The 25,823-nt window shown below is 35.4% G+C and overlaps 1 protein-coding gene across 9 annotated transcripts in view; it reads right to left on the bottom strand.

Moving 5' to 3' along the window:
* ADAMTS6 (ADAM metallopeptidase with thrombospondin type 1 motif 6) overlaps positions 1 to 25,823 on the bottom strand; it is a 283,080-nt gene that overhangs the window by 223,332 nt on the left and 33,925 nt on the right. For all 9 annotated transcript variants that reach the window (XR_006337768.1, XR_006337769.1, XR_006337766.1 and 6 more), the window contains exons 5-7: positions 23,367 to 23,578; positions 22,848 to 22,931; positions 22,209 to 22,354 (exon numbers count right to left, since the gene is read on the bottom strand). Coding sequence is in view for 5 of the 9 variants with exons in the window: in XM_043887166.1 (XP_043743101.1) it covers positions 22,209 to 22,354; positions 22,848 to 22,931; positions 23,367 to 23,578 (442 nt within the window). In the remaining 4 variants the exon portion in view is untranslated. The remainder of the gene's footprint in view (positions 1 to 22,208; positions 22,355 to 22,847; positions 22,932 to 23,366; positions 23,579 to 25,823) is intronic.

The raw sequence follows: 25,823 nt of genomic DNA, 5'->3' as shown, positions 1-25,823 counted from the left end.
GCCAGACTCATCAAGAAAAAAAGGGAGAAGAATCAAGTCAATAAAATTAGAAATGAAACTGGAGAAATCACAACAGACAACACAGAAATACAAAGGATCATGAGACTACTATCAGCAACTATATGCCAACAGAATGGAACAACTTGGAAAAAAAGGACAGATTCTTAGAAAAGTATAACCTTCAAAACTGAACCAGGAAGAAGTAGGAAATCTTAACAGACCCATCAGAAGCACAGAAATCAAAGCAGTAATAAAAAGTCTTCCAACAAAAAAAAGCCCAGGACCAGATGTGAATTCACTTCACAGGTGAATTCTATAAAAAATTTAGAGAAGAGCCAACACCTATCCTACCCAAACTCTTTCAGAAAATTGCAGAGGATGGTAAATTCCCAAACTCATTCTATGAAGCCACCATCACCCCAATACCATCACCAGACAAAGATGCCACAAAAAAAGAAAACTATAGGCCAATATAACTGATGAACACAGATGCAAAAATCCTCAATAAAATTCTACTAAACAGAACCCAACAACATATTAAAAAGATCATACATCATGACCAAGTGGGCTTTATACCAGGGATGCAAGGAAACATCAGTATTTGCAAATCAATCAATGTGATACACCATATTAACAAACTGGAAGATAAAAGCCATATGATTGTCTCAGTAGATGCAGAGAAAGTCTTAGACAAAATTTAACACCCATTTATGACAAAAACCCTCCAGCAAGCAGGCATAGAAAGAATATACCTCAACATAATAAAAGCCATCTATGACAAACCCACAGCAAACATTATCCTCAATGGTGAATAATTGAAAGCATTTCCCCTAAAATCAGGAACAAGACAAGGGTGCCCACTCTTACCACTACTATTCAACGTAGTTTTGGAAGTCCTAACCACAGCAATCAGAAAAGAAAAAGAAACAAAAGGAATCCAGATTGGAAAACAAGAAGTAAAACTCTCAGTTTGCAGATGACATGATCCTCTACATAGAAAACCCTAAAGACACCATGAGAAAATTACTAGAGTTAATCAATGAATATGGCAAATTGCAGGATGTAAAATTAATACAAAGAAATCCCTTGCATTCCTATACACTGACAATGAGAAAACAGAAAGCGAAATTAAGGAAACAATCCCACTCACCATTGCAACAAAAAGAATACAATATTTAGGAATAAATTTACCTAAAGAAACAAAAGACCTATATATAGAAAACTATAAGCCACTGATGAAAGAAATCAAAGATGACACAGATAGATGGAGAAATATACCATGTTCACAGGTCAGAAGAATCAATATAGTGAAAATGAGTATACCATTCAAAGCAATCTACAGATTCAATGCAATCCCTATCAAGCTACCAATAGTATTTTTCACAGGACTAGAACAAATAATTTCACAATTTGTATGGAAACACAAAAAAATCTTGCATAGCCAAAGCAATCTTGAGAAAGAAGAATGGAACTGAAGGACGCAATCTACCTGACTTCAGTCTATACTACAAAGCTACAGTCATCAAGACAGTATGCTACTGACACAAAGACAGAAATATAGATCAACAGAACAAAATAGAAAGCCCAGAGATAATTCCACACACCTATGGACACCTTATATTTGACAAAGGAGGCAAAAATATACAATGGAAAAAAGACAATCTCTTTAACAAGTGGTGCTGGGCAAACTGGTCAACCACTCGTAAAAGAATGAAACTAGAACACTTTCTAACATCATACACAAAAATAAACTCAAAATAGATTAAAGATCTAAATGTAAGACCAGAAACTATAAAACTCCTAGAGGAAAACATCGGCAGAACACTCTCTGACATAAATCACAGCAAGATCCTCTATGACCCACCTCCCAGAGTAATGGAAATAAAAGCAAAAATAAACAAATGCAACCTAATTAAACTGAAAAGCTTTTGTACAACTAAGGAAACTATAAGCAAGGTGAAAAGGCAGCCTTCAGAATGGGAGAAAATAAAATCAAACAAAACAACTGACAAAGAATTAATCTCCAAAATATACAAGCAGCTCACACAGCTCAATTCCAGAAAAATAAATGACCCAATCAAAAAATGGGCCAAAGAACTAAACAGACATTTCTCCAAAGAAGACATACAGATGGCTAACAAACATATGAAAAGATGCTCAACATCACTCATTATCAGAGAATACAAACCAAAGCCACAATAAGGTTCCATCTCATGCCGGTCAGAATGGCTGCCATCCAAAAGTCTACAAAACAGTAAATGCTGGAGAGGGTGTGGAGAAAAGGGAACCCTCTTACACTGTTGGTGGGAATGCAAACTAGTACAGCCACTATGGAGAAAAGTGTGGAGACTGCTTAAAAAACTGAAAACAGAACTGCCATATGACCCAAGCAATCCCACTACTGGGCATACACACTGAGGTAACCAGGATTGAAAGAGACACATGTACCCCAATGTTCACTGCAGCACTGTTTACAATAGCCAGGACATGGAAGCAACCTAGATGTCCATCGGCAGACAAATGGATAAGAAAAGTTGTGGTACATATAAACAATGGAATGTTATTTAGCTATAAAAAAGAACACATAGGTAGGTTCTAATGAGGTGGATGAAACTGGAGCCTAAGATACAGAGTGAAGTCAGAAAAAAAAATACCAATACAGTATACTAACGCATATATATGGAATTCAGAAAGATGATAATGACGACCCTATATGCAAGACAGCAAAAGAGACACAAATGTGAAGAACAGACTTTTGGATTCTGGGAGAAGGTGAGGGTGGGATGATTTGAGAGAATAGCATTGAAACATGTATATTACCATATGTGAAATAGATGACTAGTCCAAGTTTGATGCATGAAGCTGAGCACTCAAAGCCAGTGCACTGGGACAATGCAGAGTGATGGGATGGGGAGGGATATGGGAGGGGGTTTCAGGATGGGGGGACACATGTACACCTGTGGCTGATTCATGTCAACGTATGGCAAAAACCACAATACTGAAAAGTAATTAAACTCCAATTAAAATAATTTTTTTTAAAAAGTGTACAATTCTGTCATTTTACTGTATTCAAGAAACTTTGTACCCATGAGCAGTCACTCTGCATTTCTTCTTAGCCCTAAGCAACACCTAATCTATTATTTGTTTCTCTATTTTCTTTTATTCTGGACATTTCATATAAATGGAACCACAGAATATATGGTTCCATATATATTCTATGGTTCCATAGAATATATATATATATATATATACACACACACAGAGCCTTTCTGTTTGACTTCTTTCACATAATATAAAGCCTTCAATGTTCATTAATACTGCACCATGAAACATTTCTTCATTCCTTTTTATAAATGAATAATATAACAATGAATGGATATACTACATTGTAGCTTTCATTGATCTGTTGGATTTTGTGATATTATATCCTCTCTTTGATTATTATGAATAATGTTGTTATTAGTAATAGTGGACAAGTTTGGACATTAAATTTTCAATTCTCTTAGATTTATGCCTAAGAATGGAATTATTGAATCATACAGTAATTCTACATTTAACCCTTGAATAACTGTCACATTGTTTTTTTTCAACAAATTCAAACTGTTTTCCAAAAGGACTGTACCACTGTGCATTTATATCAGCAATACAAGAGGATTCCAATTTCTCCACACTATCACCAAAACTTGTTCTTCTGTCACTTTGATTACAATCATCCTAGCCGGGTGAAGTCTGTTCTAATTGTAGTTTGATTTGCTTTTCCCTAATGACCAATGATGCTGAACATTTTTTCATGTGCTTGTTGGCCATTTGCACATCTTCTATGAAGAAATGTCTACTGAATATTTTACCCAATTCTTAATTGAATTCTAGTGCAAAATTTCAATATTATTTAAAGAACAAAAGATTACAACTGAAGATAATAGTAAGGAAGTAATCAATAGGTTATTATTTAAAAAAACCAAATTTCCTCTAAATAAGCATCAAAGAAGTCACATGAGTTAATGAATTAAAGATAAAATTCTGTTTAGGTTCTCCAATTTTCCTAACACAGTCAAATTTGGATAAAATCCTATTGGTAACTGGTCTTTAATATTAAAAACAATTATCTTAGTTGCTTTTAAAAGTGAAGTGAAAGTGTTAGTCACTCGGTTGTGTCCAACTCTTTGTGAACCCATGGATTGTATCTTGCCAGGCTCCTCTGTCCATGGAATTCTCCAGGCAAGAATACTGGAGTGGGCTGCCATTCCCTACTCCACTGGCTCTTCCGAACGCAGGAATCAAACCCGAGTCTCCTGCATTGCAGTCAGACTCTTTACCGTCTGAGCCAAAAGGAAAGCTGTTATTTGTTTTAAATACCTGTAAATTGGCATTTTAGATTAAATTTCTGAGAACCTTTTTTGCCTTTGCATTCTCTTAAACCAAACTCATAAGAATGTTTTAACCAAGGTTTAATATCAGACATAGAACAGTGGTAACCAATTCATTTTCTATAAGATAAAAAAGCATTTTAGAAATTCATTACCAATCTTTCATCCAATGTAACTCTTTCCTTCTGGTCTCTTTACCCTAATATCATCTCCAAGAGTCCATCCATCCAATCAGTCAGTCCCACCAGTCCTCACAAAATTCTTCCACATAAATTTCTCAGGGTCTCTGACTTGTCTCCTTCATTATTACCTTCATTCTCCCACAAATGTGATCTTACTAAAAACTCATCAATGTAAAACTGTCCAACTGTTCTCTATTCTCCTTTCTATCTTAAGTGCCCAGTGTTTTTTTAGCCTCTAAATCTGATTCCCACTATATATGGGTCTTGCTCTCTGAGCTCTGTTTCTTAATAATTTCTGAAGCTCCAGCAGAGCCCTTACTAGGATTCAATACATTTATAATGCCGATTTATAAATAAATCTTTAACAAGTAATTTAAAAGCCAACATGCAACATTATATGAATTCTCAAAGCGTCTTCTTCATATCAGTGTCCACTTTTTATCATTGCAGTCATAAAATCACTTAAGTAAACCAAAAGTTTTAAAAGTCATAGTTTTCCCATAACAACTGCTAAAATTGGTTCAGAATCTGTTTGGAAGTAGCTGTGAACTGCACAATAAGCTTGGCCCCATTTTTCCTGATGTCAGCTCTAATGTGTGATCCTGTCAGGAGAGAAATGGGATGAGCTAGCCAAAAACTCAAAGTAGGCTTATAATGAGGATGAGGAAGAGAAAACTTTCCAATATGGCAGAGGAGTAGGAGGACATGCAGTTCATTTCCCTACACACACATCAAGAAAACATCTACAAATCAAACAATTCTCACAGAGCACCTGTGGAACACTAGCAGAGGGCCTCAGACACTTAAAAGATCCCCACATAACTGAGTAGAATGAAAGAAAGAAGAAGGGAAGAAGAGGAGAGGAAGTAGGACAGAACCTGCTCCCCTGGCATAGCACTGAAGGTAAGGAAAGGTTCCTGAATCTGGGGAAGTTTCTTAACCAGCAGGGAGATCAGATGGGACAGAAGGGGAACTTCAGGGGCTCAACAGAAGAGAGCTTATTGACAGTGCAAATATCATATTTAGTATACAAAAAAAAAACCCCAAAGTTTAAATTAAAAGTATATAGATAGCCAAATACAGCTAAATGCAGGTGTAGGTCAAAATGCCAATATGACTCAGAACAATACTTGAAAAAAATTTTTTTTTCTTTAACTTAAAGCTACACTCCTAGGGTAAAAATGGTAAGTTTTGAAAATGAGAAAATATAACTAGTCAAAATTCTAATCACAATTAAGTTAATACATGAATTTTTATTACAAACTTCTCTTGCTCTAAGAAATTATTTATGAAAAAGGAGGGACTTCCCTGGTGGTCTAGTGGTTAAGAATCTGCCTCCCAGTGCAGGAGAAATGGGTTTGACCCCTGGTCTGGGAAGATCCCACTTGCGTGGGGCAACGAAGTTCATGCATCACAACTACTGAAGCCCATGTGCCCTAGAGCCCATGCTCCTCAACAAGAGAATCCACTGTAATGAGAAACCTGCGCATTGCAATAAAGAGTAGCTCCCATTTGGCACAACTAGATAAAGCCCATGCAGCAATGAAGATGAAGAGTCAATAAATAAATATAATTTAAGGGAAAAAGGAATTATTTATAAAAAGGAATTGTAATATAAAAAGTATACTTCAGAAGCTCAAAAATCATGATTTGTAAGTCATTTCAATCATTGTCTTTATTCCCACTGGTCCCAAAGAGTTGGACATGACTGCCCAACTATTTCCTACAGACAGTGTCAACTACAAATTGGCATTTCCCATGGGCAATTGCCATCCACCTCTACAAGGATTACATTATGTGCTGCTGCAGTTGCTGACCTCCACCATTCCCTGAAAGAAATGCAGGGTAAGAGCAGAAGTGAGGCACTCTGTACTTGGGGGTGGGCAAGTATGGATGACAAGACAGGTCTTCAGATAGTTATATATTTTCAGGAGCAGTTTTAAGAGCCCAACTTTTATATGTCCTCTTATCTAGAAAAGCACTAAAATCCTTCATGGTGATGACTATTCCTCACGACTAGCAAAAAATTTCAGGAGACTAGCAGAAACTTTTTGGAAAAATATGTGCTTGATTGCATGTATTCCCATTTCACTAAAATCACATATATACTGAACTTGCTCCCTGCCTCTTTGGAGCAGGTTCTCAGAGCTACCTGAGGAGCTGTCTTCTAGACTGCAGTCCTAATTTAGCCCCAAATAAAACATAACTCGCAACTCTCACATTGTTCATTTTTTTTAAAGTCAACAAAAGGTTCACTAAGCACACAGTAAGTGTTACTATTTTTAGTCACTTTCATTAAATAAAACATTCAGCATCAAGAATATAATCATTATCCTTCCACAAACTCTATGGAAAAGTAAAAGGACTTACATGCCAAAGGAAGAAAGCCAGAGAGAAACAAAGGGCTTCACGGAGTACCTGCCCAATAAGCACTGAAATGACTCAGTAATTTACATGTTGTACCCACATTGGGTTAAAGTGAAAGAGGAGAGTGAAAAAGCTGGCTTAAAACTCAACACTCAAAAAACTAAGATCATGGCATCCAGTCACATCACTTAACAGCAAAAAGAAGGGGAAACAATGGAAACAGTGACAGACTTTATTTTCTTGGTCTCCAAAATCACTCCTGATGGTGACTGCAGTCATGAAATTAATAGATGCTTGCTCCTTGGAAGAAAAGCTATGACAAACCTAGACGGTGTATTAAAAAGCAGAGATATTACTTTGCCTAAAAAAGGTCCATCCAGTCAAAGCTATGGTTTTTCCATTAGTCATGTATGGATGTTGGACCATAAAGAAAGTTGAGTGCCGAAGAATTGATGCTTTTGAATTGTGCTGTTGGAGAAGACTCTTGGGAATCCCTTGGACTGCAAGGAGATCAAACCAGTCCATCCATAAAGGAAATCAGTCCTGAATATTCATTGGAAGGACTGATGCTGAAGCTCCAAAATTTTGGCTACTGGATGTGAAGAACTGATTCATTAGAAAAGACCCCAACACTGGGAAAGATTGAAGGTGGGAGGAGAAGGGGACGACAGAGGATGAGATGGTTGGATGGCATCACCAACCTGATGCACAAGAGTTTGAGCAAGTCCCGGGAGTTGGTGACAGACAAGGAAGCCTGGCATGCTGCAGTACAAGAGGTCACAAAAAGAGTCAGACACGACTGAGTGAATGAACTGAATAGAACTGAACCTTCACTGTAGATAAAGTTACTTGTTTTTTTCTGAAAATGATTAACTTATTTTACATATTTGCACGTTCCTAAGGACTATGTTACACACCAAAGTACTTTACTAGCAACCCTGATGATTTTCTAGAGTTTACCTGGCAGAAATCCAAAGGGATGCTCAGTCTATTCTGAATTGACCTAAGCACAAACAGTAGGAAATCAAAGCTTTCTTTCTAACTAGATTAAGTATCATAACCAACTACTTAAGAAAAAAACTGAGGAAGTGAAAAATTGTCATCGGAAGGAACAGAGTCAGTGGGAAATAAAAATAAATTTATTATATACATATTATTTATCATCATACTACTGAATGATTACTCAGAATTAAACAACCCTAAGTAACAAGACAAAATTAAATCATTAAATTGGATGTGTTTTTTTTTAAAGTCAATAAATGTAAGGCTAGTAATATATCTGACATGGAAAAAATACAAATTAATTCTATTTAAATAATCAAGATTTTATAAACAAAATTATAAAATATTACAAACTATGCACTCCAATCATGTTTGATTTTATAGGCAGTATTTTAAGAAAGTAGACATTTTAATACCTGTTTACTCAATGATAGTTTCCATGAAGTCACAAAACTATACTTAATATTAACTTATCTCAAAGTTAACAAATTTTGTCTATTCCACATACTTCGTTATCAATATCACTTTAAGTGAAGTGAAAGTTGCTCAGTCGTATCTCACTATTTATAACCCCATGGACTATACAGTCCATGGAATTCTCCCGGCCAGAATACTGTAGTGGGTAACTGTTCCCTTCTCCATGGGATCTTCCCAACCCAGGGATAAAGCCAGGTCTCCTGCATTGCAGGTGGATTCTTTACCAGCGAAGCCACTAGGGAAGCAATTATTATTATGATAGCCAACTTCAGCTATCATTATCAACATTTGTTCTATATTTCTGAAAGATTTAAATACATTATCTTTGCAAAAGGGAAGTAGGAAATTAAAAATTAACCATCTCTGGGACTTCCTTGGTGGTCCAGTGTTTAAAGAATCTACCTTGCAATGCAGGGGACATGGGTTCAATCCCTGGTGTGGGAACTAAGATCCCACATGCCTCAGGGCAACTAAACCCCTGTGCCACAATGGAGAGCCAGCATGTGGCAACTACCAAAGAAAACAAAAAAATTAACCACCTCTGAAAGGACTGAGACAAGAGGTTGAAAACTAGGATTGGTACAAAATCTGTACACAAAAAATTAGGTATTTCTACAAGTCTAGAAAATAGCCTTAACCTCCAGTTTTGTTATATGAAGAAACAAAAATAGAGAGGCTCAATTTCAAGCATATTTTACTCAGTGGAAGGCAAAGGTAAAGCCTAAAGGCTAAAAAAATGAGAATGTGCATACATGGAATCTTTCCACTCCCTCCATCCATCTTGTTTTCAGAACATGTGCAAATGGGCAGGAACTCTTGGTTATTTTGTGGAGAAAAAGAATGATCTCAGAGAAAAGCCCTCAAAACACTGACACTTTTGCTCCCACACACAAAAAAAGTTAAACAACTTGAAATCACCTTAAGGAAGCCCTCAACAAGCCCGACCCAATGTAAGTAAGGTTCCCAATTAGCATTTTTTCAATATAAACAGACAGCTAAGGGTGCTCATGGAAAGACAAAGCACAAATAAGTGAGAAAAGAGTTAGTGTGCTTGTACTTATAGGAAATATTCTCATAGAAGCTAAACTCTTTACCACTTCTTTTACTTGCTAGTGTTTATTATTTGCATATGCTGTTTCCTTTGCCTAAAACATATATGTGCCCTTGTCATTTCCTCCTCCAGTAGGCTTCATCCTTCAGAACTTTTAAATCAAGTCACCTTATTAATGAGACTTTTCATAGTTTATATCACATGCATTTCTTTGTTTACTTATTTATAATCTATTTCTCTCTGCAGAATATAAGCTGTGCCCAGATTTTTAACTCAGTCACTGTGATCCCAACAATTTACACACAGTAAGCACTCCATAAATGCTGAATATACGTTAATGTTGTAGAATGTCTTAGTGAATGAACAAATGCAGCTTTAAGATATTTCTTAGAAGAGATAACAATTTTTTTACACTTCAAGAATATTTTTAAATTGTTTACTTATTTCTTTTTCCACTGCAGCCCTATAGAGCCCAATAAACATCTCTTCTTAGTTTTTGCTTTCTCAATTACCCTTTGTCATCAGTAAAATGGAAAAAGTTTATTTTTTGAAGAAAACTTTTGAAAAGTTACTGTATTATTTCAAGTGTTTCTTTTAGGCCCCTAAATTCATTCAGAATTTAAACCCAAAACTTCAGAGAAATGGACTGGTTGGCAGGATCCCCTGAATACATCATTTACCTTTACAAGAACCATAATTCATCTTCTTTCCTCTTAATAGTGTTTTTAAGTTTGTATATTTTGCTAATATAGCTCATGACATACATAAACTATGAGGAGGCAGGAACAAAGATATGCGAGATTAGCAAACAAAAAATATCAATTTAAAGCAAGGAAATAGAGGAAATGCTTGAAAATTCTGTAATAGCTAAATATATATTAATTTCCCAGTATCATGTTACAATTTCTCAATATTAGTTCCCTAATTGGAACCTCATTCACTTTTTATGACAGGAAAAAATACTATTATTGCCATTCAGGGACAACCTGAAATAAGAAAAGTTGCAGAAAGAGCAGGTTTAAAGGAAAGACTGGGAATCTGGTTTAGTTTGAGACACATGGAGATGTCAACTATGCAACTTCATAAAAAAAAAAATACAGAGTTTAGGGGAGGGACCCAGCTGAGGATGTATATTTAAATATAAGTGGTGCTTAAAACTGTATACATACCTAACCCTATAGATGGTACTTAAAATCATGGAGGAAAAATAAATAAATAAGATCGCTAAAAGTAAATGCAAGCTGGGAAGAGACTGTGAGAGAAACTGGTAAAAGACATAAACAGTACTTTTTCTTATTCCAGAAAAGCTTTTCAGAATTATTTCTATCAACATTTCTTTAACATAGGCCTTTTATTAAGGTGCTGAGAATTTATGAAATGAGAAAGATATCATTTATAAGGATGCCGATTTTTGATAACTTTTGGGGGAGTGGATAAGAAAGATAACGCCAATTTAGTAAATATTGCCCCAAAAGAATCCAGTGTAAAATTACCAAAAAAGAGGAAGAACCAATCGTAAACTTCAAGTGGAGTTTTCCCCTTTTTTAAGCCCCAAATCTCCTTTTTCTCTTTCTCCTTCACCCTTGTACATCACTCATCAAGAAATCCTCATCTTCCAACACCAAAACTCAAAGATTTTTGCCTGGCATCCCATTCTACAGGATAACAAAAAAAAAAGGAAAGTGAAATGCTAATTCAAATGGCTCTAAAAAGCCTTTGTAAACTGGACAGAAAAGAGGCATTGAATTTTTTTTCTACCCATTTTTCACTGCTTTGCATATATTAGCACTTAGGTCTCTCTCTCTCTCTCTCTCTCTCTCTCTCTCACACACACACACACACACACACACACACACACACACACACACACACACACACACACACACACAAAATCTATCCTCATACCCCTTCCAGGGACATATTTTGAATTTGCTCATGTCACTTTTCTGCTTAAATTTCTACAGTATCATCCATTATGTAAAGAAAATAGAAGCTAATTCTTTTTTTTCTCAAAACCTGATCGTATCTAACATACAGTTAGTAACAGCTCCAAATTACTACTATGCCTCCCTACAAGGTACCACTTACTTAAAAGAATTATGAAGAATTTTGTCAATACATTCTACAATTTAGATGAAATATATTTCCTGAAAGACTGAAACTACCAAACTACATTGAATAAGATAGTCTTAATACCCCCATGGATGTCTCTGGTGCTCCAGTGGTTAAGAATCCACCTTCCAATTTAAGGGGACAAAGGCTTGATCCTTAGTCAGGGAACTAAGAGCTCATATGCCTCAAAGAAAAGATTCCACGTGTTGCAACTAAGACCAGATGCAGCCAAGTAAATAAATAAACAAATATATGTATATTTTTTAAAAGCCTATATCTCTGAAAGATTTGAACTGGTAGCTAAAAATTACCCCACAAAGAAAATTCCAGGTCCAGAGAGCTTCATTTGTGAATTCTATAAAACATTTACAGTGAAACAATATTGAGTTTTTCCAGAAATGTGAGTTTTTCCAGAAAATTGAAAAGGAAACAATGTTCTCTAACTCACACTGCGAGGTCAACATTACCCTCTTAATACCAAGACCAGATAAAGATATTATTAACAAACACTACAGCACAACATCCCTCAAACATGCATATGTGCGTGATAAGTCGCTTTAGTTGTGTCCGGCTCTTTGCGACACAACGGACTATAACCCGGCAGCCTCCTCTGCCCACGGGATTCTCCAGGCAAGAATGCTAGAGTGGGTTGCTGTGCCTGCAGCTTCCACACTGCAGATTTTTTACCACTGAGCCACTTGGGAAGCTCATCCGTCATACCATGTGGGAAGCCCATTTTGCATATAGATGCAAAAAACTGTAAATAAAATTTTGGCAAATCTTACCTGATGGTATACTAAAAAAATAACATACCCAAATTGGGCTTATCTTAGAAACTTAAGTTGATACAATGTTCTAAAGCAATCAGTGCAATTCACTGTATTAAGCTAAAGATTGAAAAACCATATATATAATCATCCCAATAGATGCAGAAAAGGCTATTGACAAAATTCAACATCCATTCCTGATAAAAACTCTCAGAGAACTAGGTACACAAGAGAACTTTGCTAGCCTGACTGAAGGGCATTTACAATAACCCTACAACTAACATCACACTTAATAATGAAAGATGAAATGCTTTCTCACTAAGATCAGGAAGGAACAAGACAATGATGCCTGCTTTTGCCACTGTGGGGAGAAAGCAAACTAGCCAAGATGGCATGTTTAGGCTCTCATGCTCCACGTTTTGTAAATAATGACTATGTAACAGCTGAGATCATTTAAAGCACTGAGCATGAGCGTCACACGGTACTCCCTTGGACACAGGCTACCTCTGTTACATGGGCTCCACCTAAAAAGTGGCAGCAATACTGCTGCATCACGACTGTGTCCATTGGGTCAGCCACGAGAGGAGAGAAGACAGCCTGTCTACTGATATGGCTGCTCTGTCAGCCAGGAGAGAACACTGTTATGGCTGCTCTGTCAGCCAGAAGAGAATAAATGTGTCTGCAGTTCCTACAGCTCCTCGAATTTTCTTTGAGTCTCTCAGATCACAGCCTTGCCTACCATAGGTTCAGTGAACAGTGCACACAATGAGATACAGCAAGACAACTGGCGCTGCAATACAGCCAGCTTTGTTCCACATTGTACTAGAGAGTATAGCCAGTGAAACAGGCAAGAAAAAAAAATCTTTCATGATTAAGAGAGAAAAGTAAAAATATCTCTAATCTCAAAAATCATTATCATCTTTGTAGAAAATATGACTAGAATCTTAAAAAAAAAAATCTACTTAAAGTAATAAGGGCTTCCCTTGTGGCTCAGCTGGTAAAGAATCTGCCTGCAATGCTGGAGACCTGGGTTTGATCCCTGGGTTGGAAAGATTCCCTGGAGAAGGGAATGGCTACCCACTCCAGTATTCTGGCCTGGAGAATTCCATGGACTGTATAGTCCATGGGGTTGCAAAGAGTTGGACATGACTGAACAACTTTCACTTAAAGCAATAAACTTAGCACGGTTATACAAAATCAACTGCATTTTTATATACTGAAAGTGAAAGTGAATATACTGGTGATGAACAATTAATAACTGGATTTTAAAAAACAGTATCATTTACAATAACATCAAAAAAGGACAAGAGGTGTGAAAACACTGAAAACCACAAAACATTCCTGAGAAATTAAAGATCTAAAGAAATGAAAAAATATACCCTGGCAGTAGGTAGGAAGAAGTCTCATTATTAAGATATCACAAGGTCCAGCTCAAATCCAAGAGAAGTTGATTGCACAAAGTCATGAACATCAGGAGGTAGAGATAGCTGGGAACCATCTTAGAAGACTGCCTACCACAGGCACCAATATTAGTAAAGTATCTCCATATTAATTTTTGTTGAATACCCTTGTAATTCCTCTACAAGTACTCTGGAACCAAACTACCTGGTTTACATTCTAGCTCTTCTAACTAATGTGTGAGCTTGCCAATCATTTAACTTCTCCATGCCTCAGCTTCCTCATCTACAAAATAGAGATAATGATAGAACCTATCTCATATAGTTGTTAAGAAGTTTAAATGATTAAATATAATTCTGTAAAGTACCAAGTATTTGGCGCATAATAAAAAATTGCATAATACATCCATACAAACAACATGAAAATTTACTTACTATTAAAGTGTTGATTATAACATATCCTTCTTAGATTTAATTATTTAATGATGCCCATTATAAATAAAACACAGTTTTAGGCAAGATGTATACAAAGACAATTTACTAAATTGCATGCTATTTAATCTTCATGGACTAAAGAAAAGGTATCTTCTTATTTCCATTTTTTAACCAAATTTTAACAAGCAAACATACATAATGTCTGGGATGACCATAATCCTGTTTAGCTGGTACTAGTTTTGTGCCTATTATTTAGCCAAAACTGTCAATGGTACCCTCTTTTACTCTTAAAGTGCCCCTAGACTGCACAAAAATTAGGGTCACACAAGTGTGTCATAATCCTCAAATGGAATGGAAACTGAATCTAGATAAACACATCTACATAAGGGACAAACAAACCAGGGATAAAGAAAAAAAGAAAAAAAAACAACAAAAACCTGAAAAAGGAGGAAGAAAGGTAGGCAGCAGGACAGGTAAGAATGGTAGAGCCAGGGTGGTAAGAGAATAATAAACACTTCAAAATGTCAAAACAAAAAAATCAACATACCCACAACATGAAATCAAGATTTCTTTTTTGCCTGTAAACACAGCATATTCTTAAAAGCTTAACAATACTTCATAAAAACCATAGCTGGCATTTCCTTAAGGATTAAAAAATCCATAAATGAATACCAAATAAATATTAAGGTACCATATTTAATTTCCCTTTCCTCTGTTTTTAATGTATAATCAAAAAGTCTATATATATAATTCTGAAAGTCTTTAAAATTTATTTAAATCTGTATGCTACAGGCCAAGTTTTCAAGAAACCATTTTTATAGTTATTTTTAATCTCCCACCTGAAAACATTAGTTGACTTTGGAAATTCTAATCCCTTTAAAACCCAGCAGCATCAAAGCAAATAGTCATGATCCCTTAAGAGGATAAATATGCTGATTTTAATTAAAGACTAAATTATGTCACTTGGTGTATAATTTTTGCATCTGTACTTTGAGTAGTATTTATATATCATGTACATTTCATTAATGAAAAATTGAAAAGAAAGTATATGTTTTGAAGAAAAGCCTATTGACAGAGACACTTTTAAAAGAGCTGTACCTTGAATTTTCCAAGAATTTAAGATAATAGGAAAAAAGTCATGGTATGTGCTACTATAGGATGAACTTTGAAAAAACCACGCAAAGTAAGAGTTCTTCAGTCGCTCAGTTGTGTCCAACTCTTTGCAACCCCATGAACTGTAGCCTGCCAGGCTCCTCAGTCCGTGGAATTTTCCAGGCAAGAATACTGAAGTGGGTTGCTACTTCCTACTCCAGGGGATCTTCCCAACCCAAGGATCAAACCTGCGTCTCCTGCTTTGGCAGGTGGATTCCAGTAATTGTGGTTACTTATTTTAAAAAGCAAACATACTGAATGGTATGACTAGGCTTATTATGCTAGTTTAAAAATAGGCCAAGGACTACCACTGCATTCTCCTCATACTAACAATGGTAATTTAAAATAGTGAATATTAAACATGTGGGCTCCATATCTAACCCACAGAATCTCCACCCCAAATCTTAATGATCTGTGTATCAAATATCCACCCTGTGTGTACTATGAAAGTTTTATTTATGCCAGTCACAAAAGACTATACACTATCAGTTCAGCTCAGTCACTCAGTCGTGTCCAACTCTTTGTGACTCCATGGACTGCAGCACACCTAGCCTCCCTGTCCATCACCAACTCCCGGAGCTTGCTCAAACTCATGTCTGTTGAGTCAGTGATACCATCCAACCATCTCATCCTCTGTTGTCCCCTTCTTCTCCTGCCTTCAATCTTTCCCAGCATCAGGGTCTTTTCAAATGAGTCAACTCTTTGCATGAGGTAGCCAATGTATTGGAGTTTCAGCTTCAGCATCAGTCCTTCCAATGAATATTCAGGACTGATTTCATTTAGGATGGACCAGTTGGATCTCCTTGCAGTTCAAGGGACTCTCAAGAGTCTCTCCAACAGCACAGTTCAAAAGCATCAATTCTTCGGCGCTCACCTTTCTTTATAGTCCAACTCTCACATCCATATGTGACTACTGGAAAAACCATAGCTTTGACTAGACGGACCTTTGTTGGGAAAGTAATGTCTCTGTTTTTTAATATGCTGTCTAGGTTTGTCATAACTTCTCTTCCAAGGAGCAAGCATCTTTTAATTTCATGGCTGCAGTCATCATCTATACTATACACTGTATGATTCCTTTTATATGAAAAGTTTATAATAAGCAAAGCTAAAGTAAATTACCACTTGCCTCAGGCTGAAGCTAGGGTGGGGAGGATGAAGCGAATGGGGAAAATGTTCTAAAATTATGTGATGGCTGTACAACCCTGTGAATATACTAAGACTACTGAATCATATACTTTAAATGGATAAACTGTATGGTCTATGAAATATTATTTCAATAAAGCCATTACCAAAAGGGGAGAACTTAGATTATAATACCTATTCAAAATATATACTGTTATATAATATCTTAAAGATGCAAAATATGATTCCGATGCATGTTTAGGGGAGAAAACCATGAAATATATGCATTAGTCATGTTAATTTGCTCAAAACAATGATGCAAGTACACTATATGTCACGAAATTTTCTACTTATTTTCAGACTATAAATAGATTTCTTGAATGTCTTTGACTCAAGATAAATTTAAAAATTGACTTGACTTTAAATTTATGGTGGCTATTTCCTGAGTTCATGTAGAAATATAAATAATTTTTTAAAAATTTGTCAAATTGTAGAGTTCTACTCCTAAATAGCATTAATTAACAATTTCGATACCAATAATAAGGATTATCTAAAATTTTTGTAGCAAGTGTAACATTTTAAGTGTACACACAGTTCTATGTTATCTTCTTAAATTCTGTTTCTAGAGTATCAGGTACAAACTATTAATCACTTCTTGAACTAATTATATCTAATTATATCATGTCATACTCCATTATAACTCTTTCAGAGTTAATAAATGTCAAGTTGATTTAGATGAGCACTAATAACTGTCAGATAATCCAAATAGATTTAGCCTATAGAAGCAAGCAATGTAAATTACTACTATTCTATTTTAACTATAAACAGATCACAAAAATGGAAGATAAGTTTCAATAATGCACCATTATTCAAAAAAGCATCACAGGGTCATATTTTGACAAATTTATACATTACAGCACTTTCTCTGGTATTCAAAACTAAAATGTCAGGTAGTTGATATACCATAGAGAAGTGATCAATGCAAGTATATCAGTTCAGAAAGTGACATGAAACTGCTCTTTGATGGGACATAATGTTAAGATTGAATAAAGCAAGGACAGTAATATCAGCAAGATGGTGAAGTAGGAAATATCAACCTCCATCACCCAACAGAAGACAATTAGATAGCAATCCACAAATGAAAATGGTCCTGAAAGGGCTTGAGTCTAATTAAGTCTAATTAAGAAACTACAGTAACATAAGAGGGCAAAAAATAAAGGGTAACTGCATAGAAAGGATCTCTGGGGAGATCAGCTTACTGAAGATGTCTAAAGGCAACTAGGAACAAAGAGGAAAGGTGGAAACTATCAGCCACAAGACTGAAGAGCCCTCACAACAGCTGCTCCCGAGGAGACTGGCAGTTTTTACCGCCCAAGTAATTAAGTTATTGCTGTCACAGATCTTGGGGAAGGAGATGTCACTGTGCTTACCCCAGAAAAGAGCCACTATTATGCTGGCCTGGGAAAAGAACTTCCAGCACTCCCCGACCCTGAGCACATCCCGGACACTACAGGGTCATAGTTGCTCCCCTTGTTCCCACATGCCAGACCTGGATCTAGGGCCACTTTGTGGCACCCATGCACCAGACTCCAGCTCTGTCACGGGTCCACACATGACCACTTCTCAAGACTTGGAGGCACTGTCACTTCCAGCTAGCCAGCACCTGGACCCAAATGCCACCATTGCTCTCTAAGTGCCATGCTTCAGACTTCATCTACATGGCTAATTCACACACATCTGCAACTCATACATCACTGCTGCTGTGGTATAGCCAGCACACCAACCCCAGAGCCGCTGTCACTCTGCAAGCACCAGCATTCCAGTCCCCAGCTCCATGACTGCTCCACAGGTTCCCACACATCAGACACCAACACTGGTGTAGGCTCTTCCAAGCCAGACCCAACACCAAGAGGAATCCCTTGCACAGTGATATCCCCTGTGAGAGAAAAAGAGATCAGCTGGTCTCCAGCAGCCTTTGCTGCTGCTGCAGGGGTCTTGACCACTGGGGACCCCTGAAATCTTCACCAACGCTAACTGCAACTGATAAAGCTGCTGAAGACTACACTGCTGGACCATCTCCAGAGCTAGAAATGATTTAGCTCTAAGGATACATACAGACTGAAAGTGGAGGGAGGGAAAAACATATAAAAGATATTTCATGTAAAGAGAAAAGATAAACTTATATTAGACAAAACAGACTTTTTAAGTCAAAAGCTGAAAAAGAGACAAAGAAGGTCATGATATAATGATAAAGGGATGGATTCATCAAGAGTATTTAACTGGAAATATATACGTACTTCAAAATCAGAGCACCTTAACACATTAAGCAAATATTGGAAGATCAGAAGGCAGAAATAGGAAGCAATGCAATACTAGTAGGAATTTTAATATTTCACTTTCAACAATGGGTATATACATATATATATCCACAAATATATATATCAGCTCATAATGTATATGTATATCAAATCATCACATTGTACACTTTAAATATACATAATTTTGCTTGTTAGTTATACCTCAGTTTTTCTTGTTCATTTTGGACATGCTGCATGCCTTGTGGAATCTTAGTTCCTTCACCAGGGATTGAACCAAGGCTCTCCCAGTGAAAAGACCAAAACCTAACCACTGGTGCATGCATGCTAGGTTGCCTCAGTCATGTCTGACTCTTTGTGACCTATACATGGGATTCTCTAGGCAAGAATACTGGAGTGGGTTGCCATACCCTCCTCCAGGGGATCTTCCCAACCCATGGATCAAACCCGCATCTCCTACATTGGCAGGCAGGTTCTTTACCACTAGTATTATCTGGGAAGCCCCACTAATCACTGGACTGCCAAGGAATTCTCAGCTTCAGTTTTTAAAAAAAAAGTTAGCTAAAGCTAGTTGAGGTATAACAAATTTCACTATATATTATATATACATATATGCTTACACACAAAAAAAGTATATAAACATTTTAAAATATATGTATATATTAATCATTTTTAATATGCTCTTTAGTGTTAATTCAATACTGCTGATACCAGATAAAACAGCAAAATTTTATTTTTTAATTTTCTTTATTTTCTTTCTGTCTACTTATGGTAGTCTGATAGCTTTGTACAGTGGCTTGTTTTAAATTTATATCAATAAAAGATCATTTGATAAGAGGAGATAACATTTTGAGTTTTTATACTTTTTTCCAAAAGTAACTATTATACCTATATAACTAGGTTCCAAATGTTTTTCTGATTAAAACATTTAAATCCCTAGAACAAAATTTGGCCTAGTAGAGATAAACATATACGTCAATTTTTCTCTGGAATTCTTGATGAACACATTATACACTCTCCCTAGTGAGCTGACATTTCGAGCAAGCATAAATCACAATCTTACCTCCAAATGGTGGAGTCACAATCCTGAACATGTCAACAAATGAGTTACATGAAGCAATTTTCAAAGTTAACATAAAATCATCTAGGTAAGTGTCATAATTATTTTTATTAAAAGTGGCACTATGATATAAACATATATTCAATTTCTCAAATCAAAAATATACAACGGAGAGTCAAGAACTGGTAAAACTTCCAACCAGTAAAAAATCTAAATAATATTCAGAAACTCATTTATAAGTCACTCTGGGCCCTAATAAAGATAATTACAGATTTTTAATTAAGGTGAAAGTTATTTTGAGACTTTAGTAACAAATCAAAAAAGGTATTCTATGCAGTCCTAAAGGGCATTTTCCTAACCTCCATTATAAAACCAATCTAAAATGATACTATATACGAATTCTTTGTAGTATTGACCTTTAAGTCCTGAGATCATTTCTAGTGCTTTCTGAACATTAGGAGGAAAATTTTAAAAGAAAATTTTGTGTTCAAATCTCAGACATCAAACAGTCACTCAAAGTAGCTTATAGAAGCAAAGAAGAGTTCTGCAGAGGATCGCAAAAATATCCGGGCCAATTTAGAGTAAAAAGTCAGACAGTTGAATGCTGTAGCCAGTGTAAAGATAGGGTGGCTAACTGCCCAGATGTATTTCCCTACTTGAATACTTATAATTTTGCACTCTTAGTATAACTCCTGTCATTTGATGGAAAAGTTAAAAATCCAAGAATTCCTTGGCAGTCCAGTGGTTAGGACTTTGTCCTTTCACTGTGGAGGGGCCAAGGTTCAACCCTCTGGAACGGGAACTAAGATCCTGCAAGCCATGCGGTGTGGCACAGTAAAGTAAATAAATAAATAGATTTTTTAAAATGTTGAAAATCCAGCGCAGATACAATAGCAAAAATATGAATCATCAGGAACCTTTTGGGGAGAGGTAGCATTTATAAATATAAGTACTATGAGTACAGATACCAATGCAAGTATCTGTGATCATTCTGCTAAACATATATAATAAATATCTTCCTCTAGTAATTTCATAGAAACCAATCATATCATATATACCTTTATATAAAAGTTTCTATATTTGCACAATTCCTAGTATATTTTTAACTCCTCAAATATATTTGGGAATCACACCAGACCAGAAGACTCTGAAGAAGTGAAGAATTTATCAGCCTGATGAGTCAACATATATGAACACAGAACTTTAAAACACAGAACTTTGGTTTTATTCAGCAAGCATATCATAAAAATTTTTTTTGGTTTACAATGTGAGGTAGATGAAGTCGATTGTAATCATAAATAAAGGTGAAATCAAAAACTTGACAACTCTATTAACAGGAATATTTTTCAAAAAGCTAAAGTCACATTATCACACTGGGCCTCACAGTTCTGATCCTACATACTTTTTACTCCCCCTCTAGAGAGTCTAACGTGGAGTCACTGGGTATACCACAGATGATGTTGATGTTAAATATGGCCTTGCAAATTAAAAAAAAAAGTAATCCACTTGCAAAGATAAAATAATGCTTCCATTTTGCTTAATTGTCTATTTGTTAAACTTATTTTATTTTCATTTTTAAATACTAATAAGAGATCAAAAGAAAAGCATCTTTAGTTGATTTAAGTATGGTTCTAACCAACCATAATCCAAGTATTACAAAACTAAGACAGACAGCCTGGACTTGAGTCCTTCTCTTTTACTTAAATATTTTGAACTGGTTTCCTCATTTCTTACATGAGAAAAATAATAACAATATCTACTTCACAGAGTTTTTGTTGAAGACTAAGGAATAATGTGGATCTGAATATAGGTTTATAAAACTGGAAAGAAATATATGAATTCACTGAGTTATCATCAAGTAATAATTCTGCCTGAAAGACAAGCTAGTCAACATACAGTATAGCAAATATGCCTCTTTATGTATCTCTTAATTAAAATGTTTAACTAAATAAGCATTCATCTAAATGAATGTGTAACTACTGAAGTCTTCCCTTTTAACAATTTGGAGGTAAGAATAATTAATATATTTTATAAACAAGAGTAATGACCCACTTTTATGTTTAAGACAGATTTTTCTCATACTTTTCAATCTTGCTTTAACAAGTATTTTGTTCAATTAACAAAACATGTATGTGTTTCCAGTTAAAGTTTATGAACAGACCTTAATAGAAGAAAGATATTTACTAAATTTCTAAGTCAACTCTAAATCTTTTCTTTTCTCTTATTTGGTTCATTCAATGCAAACACAATAACAGTGTAATATATTCTTTCTCAGTGGTGAATAATAAAGTACCATTTTGCTTTCTCTACACTCATTACCTGAATGAGGCTTTAGACAGAACCAATTATAGTTACAATATCAAACACACAATCAAAGGTAAAATACTTTCAACAAACCATACCTAGTAATAAGAACTGCATTATCGTGGTGGGCAATCCCATTTTCTGGAATGGTGTTTCCATCACTTTGGTGGGAGAGAATGGATTTCTGCCATTTACAGAAGCTATCGAGGGACTTGTCTGCATGGTGGTTTATCTCCAAGTTTGGCTGCAATACAACATGCATACCAGAAATGTTCCAAACAAATTACTAAGGTCAGTTGTTAAAACTTTTGAAGACTAAAGTGGGACTATAATTAGACATAGTGGTTTCTAGGAATAACCTCTTGCCAATTTTCATCTCTGTCATATCTGGCCTAGAATTAATTTAGTGTATTATTGAACAGATATTCTTTCCAGTTTCAACTTTAAAGATAATGTAATTATCAGCCTACAAAACCAACCAAAACCACTGTTATAAGGTCTGCCATACAAATGCTCATCTTTATACTGAAATATATAGCTAACACACACATATATACATCTTGTACATACGAGGTATATTCTTATAAACTACTTCAAATTTGCTTAAAATATTAAGTGCTTAGAGCTGAAAGTCATATTCAGCTAGTACTTTCTTAGAATAGCAACAATAAAATATACTTTTTAATATTTCTACAGACTGTTAAGAGTTTTAGACTTATAAACTAATTCATTCTTACCTGATCTTCTGTGAGAACAATTAAACGGGCCACTATAATATTCACAACGTTTCCTAGGCTGGAATCACGGTAAAGTTTGGCAACCTGACCTCCAGAAAATAAGAAAAGACACAAAGTCAGACAAAAATCACAAAGTGATTGTTCAATTTTTTTAGAGTGGTAGAACAATTTTTCATCAAATTAACCACTGTGTGTATAAAAAGGTATTCTTTTATCTCATATCACTTGGAACTCTACCCTCAAGACATCTTAGTAAAAGGTTTGCTATACAAATCTACTTCAAGAAAAATTTTCTTCTAAAGATGAACTACAACATAGTAATTAAGAGGGTGAGTCAATCTAAATGAATAATAAAGTAACCTTTAAATTCATCTTCTGTAGAACTGAAACACTAATAGATCAATTCTAACTTTCGATGAGCTAGTTCTCAAAATTATTTCACAATAAAAATCCATGACCTTAGTCAAAAATCACAACAAATTATTAAGTTAAAAAATTATATAGAGGGATCAAACTTACAATATTCATCACACTCAAAATGTAATGTTCAATGTCTTTGCGGCCATGGTAGCCCACCATCATTTTGTCTGCCACTACTAGTGTCTCCACAAACCGCTCAATGCTTACTGATCTCTTCTGTCTCTGGTGGATATGTGTGCCATTATTTGGTAGTGAAGAAGGAAAAGCAGATGTCTCATTCAACCACCAAGGTTTGCCACTTCTTAGGAGGTCTGCAATAAAAACAATTACATAGTTCACATAGGTTAACTAATTTAACCTACTTATTCATAGAACTTTCATGCAGACATGCTTCTCAAATTCTCTAACATATTAAGATTTTTCAAAGTGAGGGAAGGGGATGAGGAAATGCAGCAGTGAAAAAATTAAACTCTTGAAATTTTTCAAAATAATCTTATCTGAAAAAATTAATAACCTTAAATTGTTCATGAAAACAAAATAAATCTAATAGTTAACTTTAAAAAAGGAATCTTCAAATAATCAGTTCATATTTTTCCAGTGAGTGATTATGTCATAACACTTTTAAATTTAAAATCTATACTTTAAAACATCATTTCAAGTTGTTTAAAAAGCAACTATTAAGCATTAACTTTCTAAGCAACAGTTCTGATGAAGAATATTAATATTGCAAAAATCTATTCCTAAAATGCTCTGCAAGCATTTATTTTAAAATAAGATGCTTTTATTAAACTATTTTAAATAGAGCAATTTTACTGCTCTAGATAAAGACCCTGACTCAATGGACATGAGTTTGAGCAAACTCGGAGATAGTGAAGGACAGGAAAACCTGGTGTGCTACAGTTCATGGGGTCGCAAAGAGTCAGACATGACTTAGTGACTGAACAACAACAACAAATGCTCTAGAAATCTCAGTTCTAAAAAGATATGAATTATCTTTTTCATTTAGTTTCACAGTCTAGAACTCTTTATCCTGACAAAGTATCCAATATATTCCTTTTCCAAACTCTAGAGGTAAATGGGATTAGAATCAGAGTTGAAAGGCAATGATTCCAACATGACTCACTTTGAACCAGATTTCAGTGTGGATTGTAGCTTTTCTTTTGATTTCTAGATATTTGGTCCTTCAGCACAAAGTAAACCCTTTAGTACTATGGCATTTGTAAACACTTGCTAACTTATATTCATCTTCATTTAGTAAACTTGAGCAAGTACAGATCCTTTGTACACATTTTCTTTTTCTTTTAAGGGAAGACTTTTAACTATAGATTCATTCTTTTTTATTATTAGTATTTTGGCTGTGCTGGGTCTTCACTGAGGCTTGTAGGTTTAGTTGCCTCACAGCATGTGAAATCTTAGTTCCCCGACTAGGGATTAAACCTGTGTCCCCTGCCTTAGAAATGCAGATCCTTAACAGCTGGACCACCAGGGAAGTCCCTATATACCCCACTTTTGGATCCTCAGACTGAACAGGAAATCTTTCTAACCATCACTTATTGAAAAATTTAGTGAGGAAAAATTAGAGTAATCTACTTGATGAAAAGCAGTGGCATTACTGTGTTTTCAGCTTTGCCTTTTTAAAAATGACTTTGAGAGAAGTTATAAATTTTAAGAAATAAGAGAAATAACCACAGGAAGTAACAGTCACATACTTTGAAACTCAAATAAATTAAATGAGTATCTATTCCTAAAGGTCAAGAAAGAAACATTCTACTTCTTAATTCAATAGCATATCCCCAAGACAGTCAGTAAGTATTCCTCTATGTCCATTGTGGCAGACACTCTTAAGGTAGTTCCCATAACCGCCTGTGTCCTTATCTCCTCCCTTGAGTATGAGCTGGAACTGTGACTAGCTTCTAACAGAAAACAGGAAAAATGATAAGATGTACATGATTACATGTATATGCCTACATAGCTATGTTATATAATATTGTAGCATCTCTCTTACTACAGTTGTTCCCTTGCTGACTTACAGGAAGGAACCAACCAAGTGGGTAAACTGTACATGCTGAGGCACTGCAGGTGGACTCTGGCAGACAATAAGCCAAAACTAAAGCTTTCAGTCATGTAACAGCAAGAAACTGAATGCTGCCAACAACTATGGGAGTGAGGAAGTGAATTCTTCCCCAGTAAAAACTCTGGATGAGAACCCAGGCCTGGTTGAGGCTAAATAAATACCCTATCCATACACAAACTTCTGGTCCACAGAAAATGCAAGATAATAAAAGTATATTGCTTAAGCCATTTGGTTTGTGGTAATATCGATATGAGACAGCCAAAATCTTTTCTGCATTAATATTACTCCCAATTTCTCTTGCTCAGTCTTTTGTGATCATGAAACCACTCAGGCATTCAAATCATGCTTAGTTTTCTTCTTCCTCTGGCTGGACAGCTTACAGGTCTAAACACAAGACAGAATTTCCATTGTTTTTATCATTTTCACTTTTCATTCAATTTCTCCTTATTTTCATTTAAAGTATTATATAAAGAATTAGACAT

Source organism: Cervus elaphus, chromosome 25, assembly GCF_910594005.1.
Source record: "Cervus elaphus chromosome 25, mCerEla1.1, whole genome shotgun sequence".
NCBI lineage: Eukaryota > Metazoa > Chordata > Mammalia > Artiodactyla > Cervidae > Cervus > Cervus elaphus.
The sequence above is the reverse complement of the archived record's forward strand: the minus strand, read 5'-3'. Positions and strand labels throughout refer to the sequence as shown.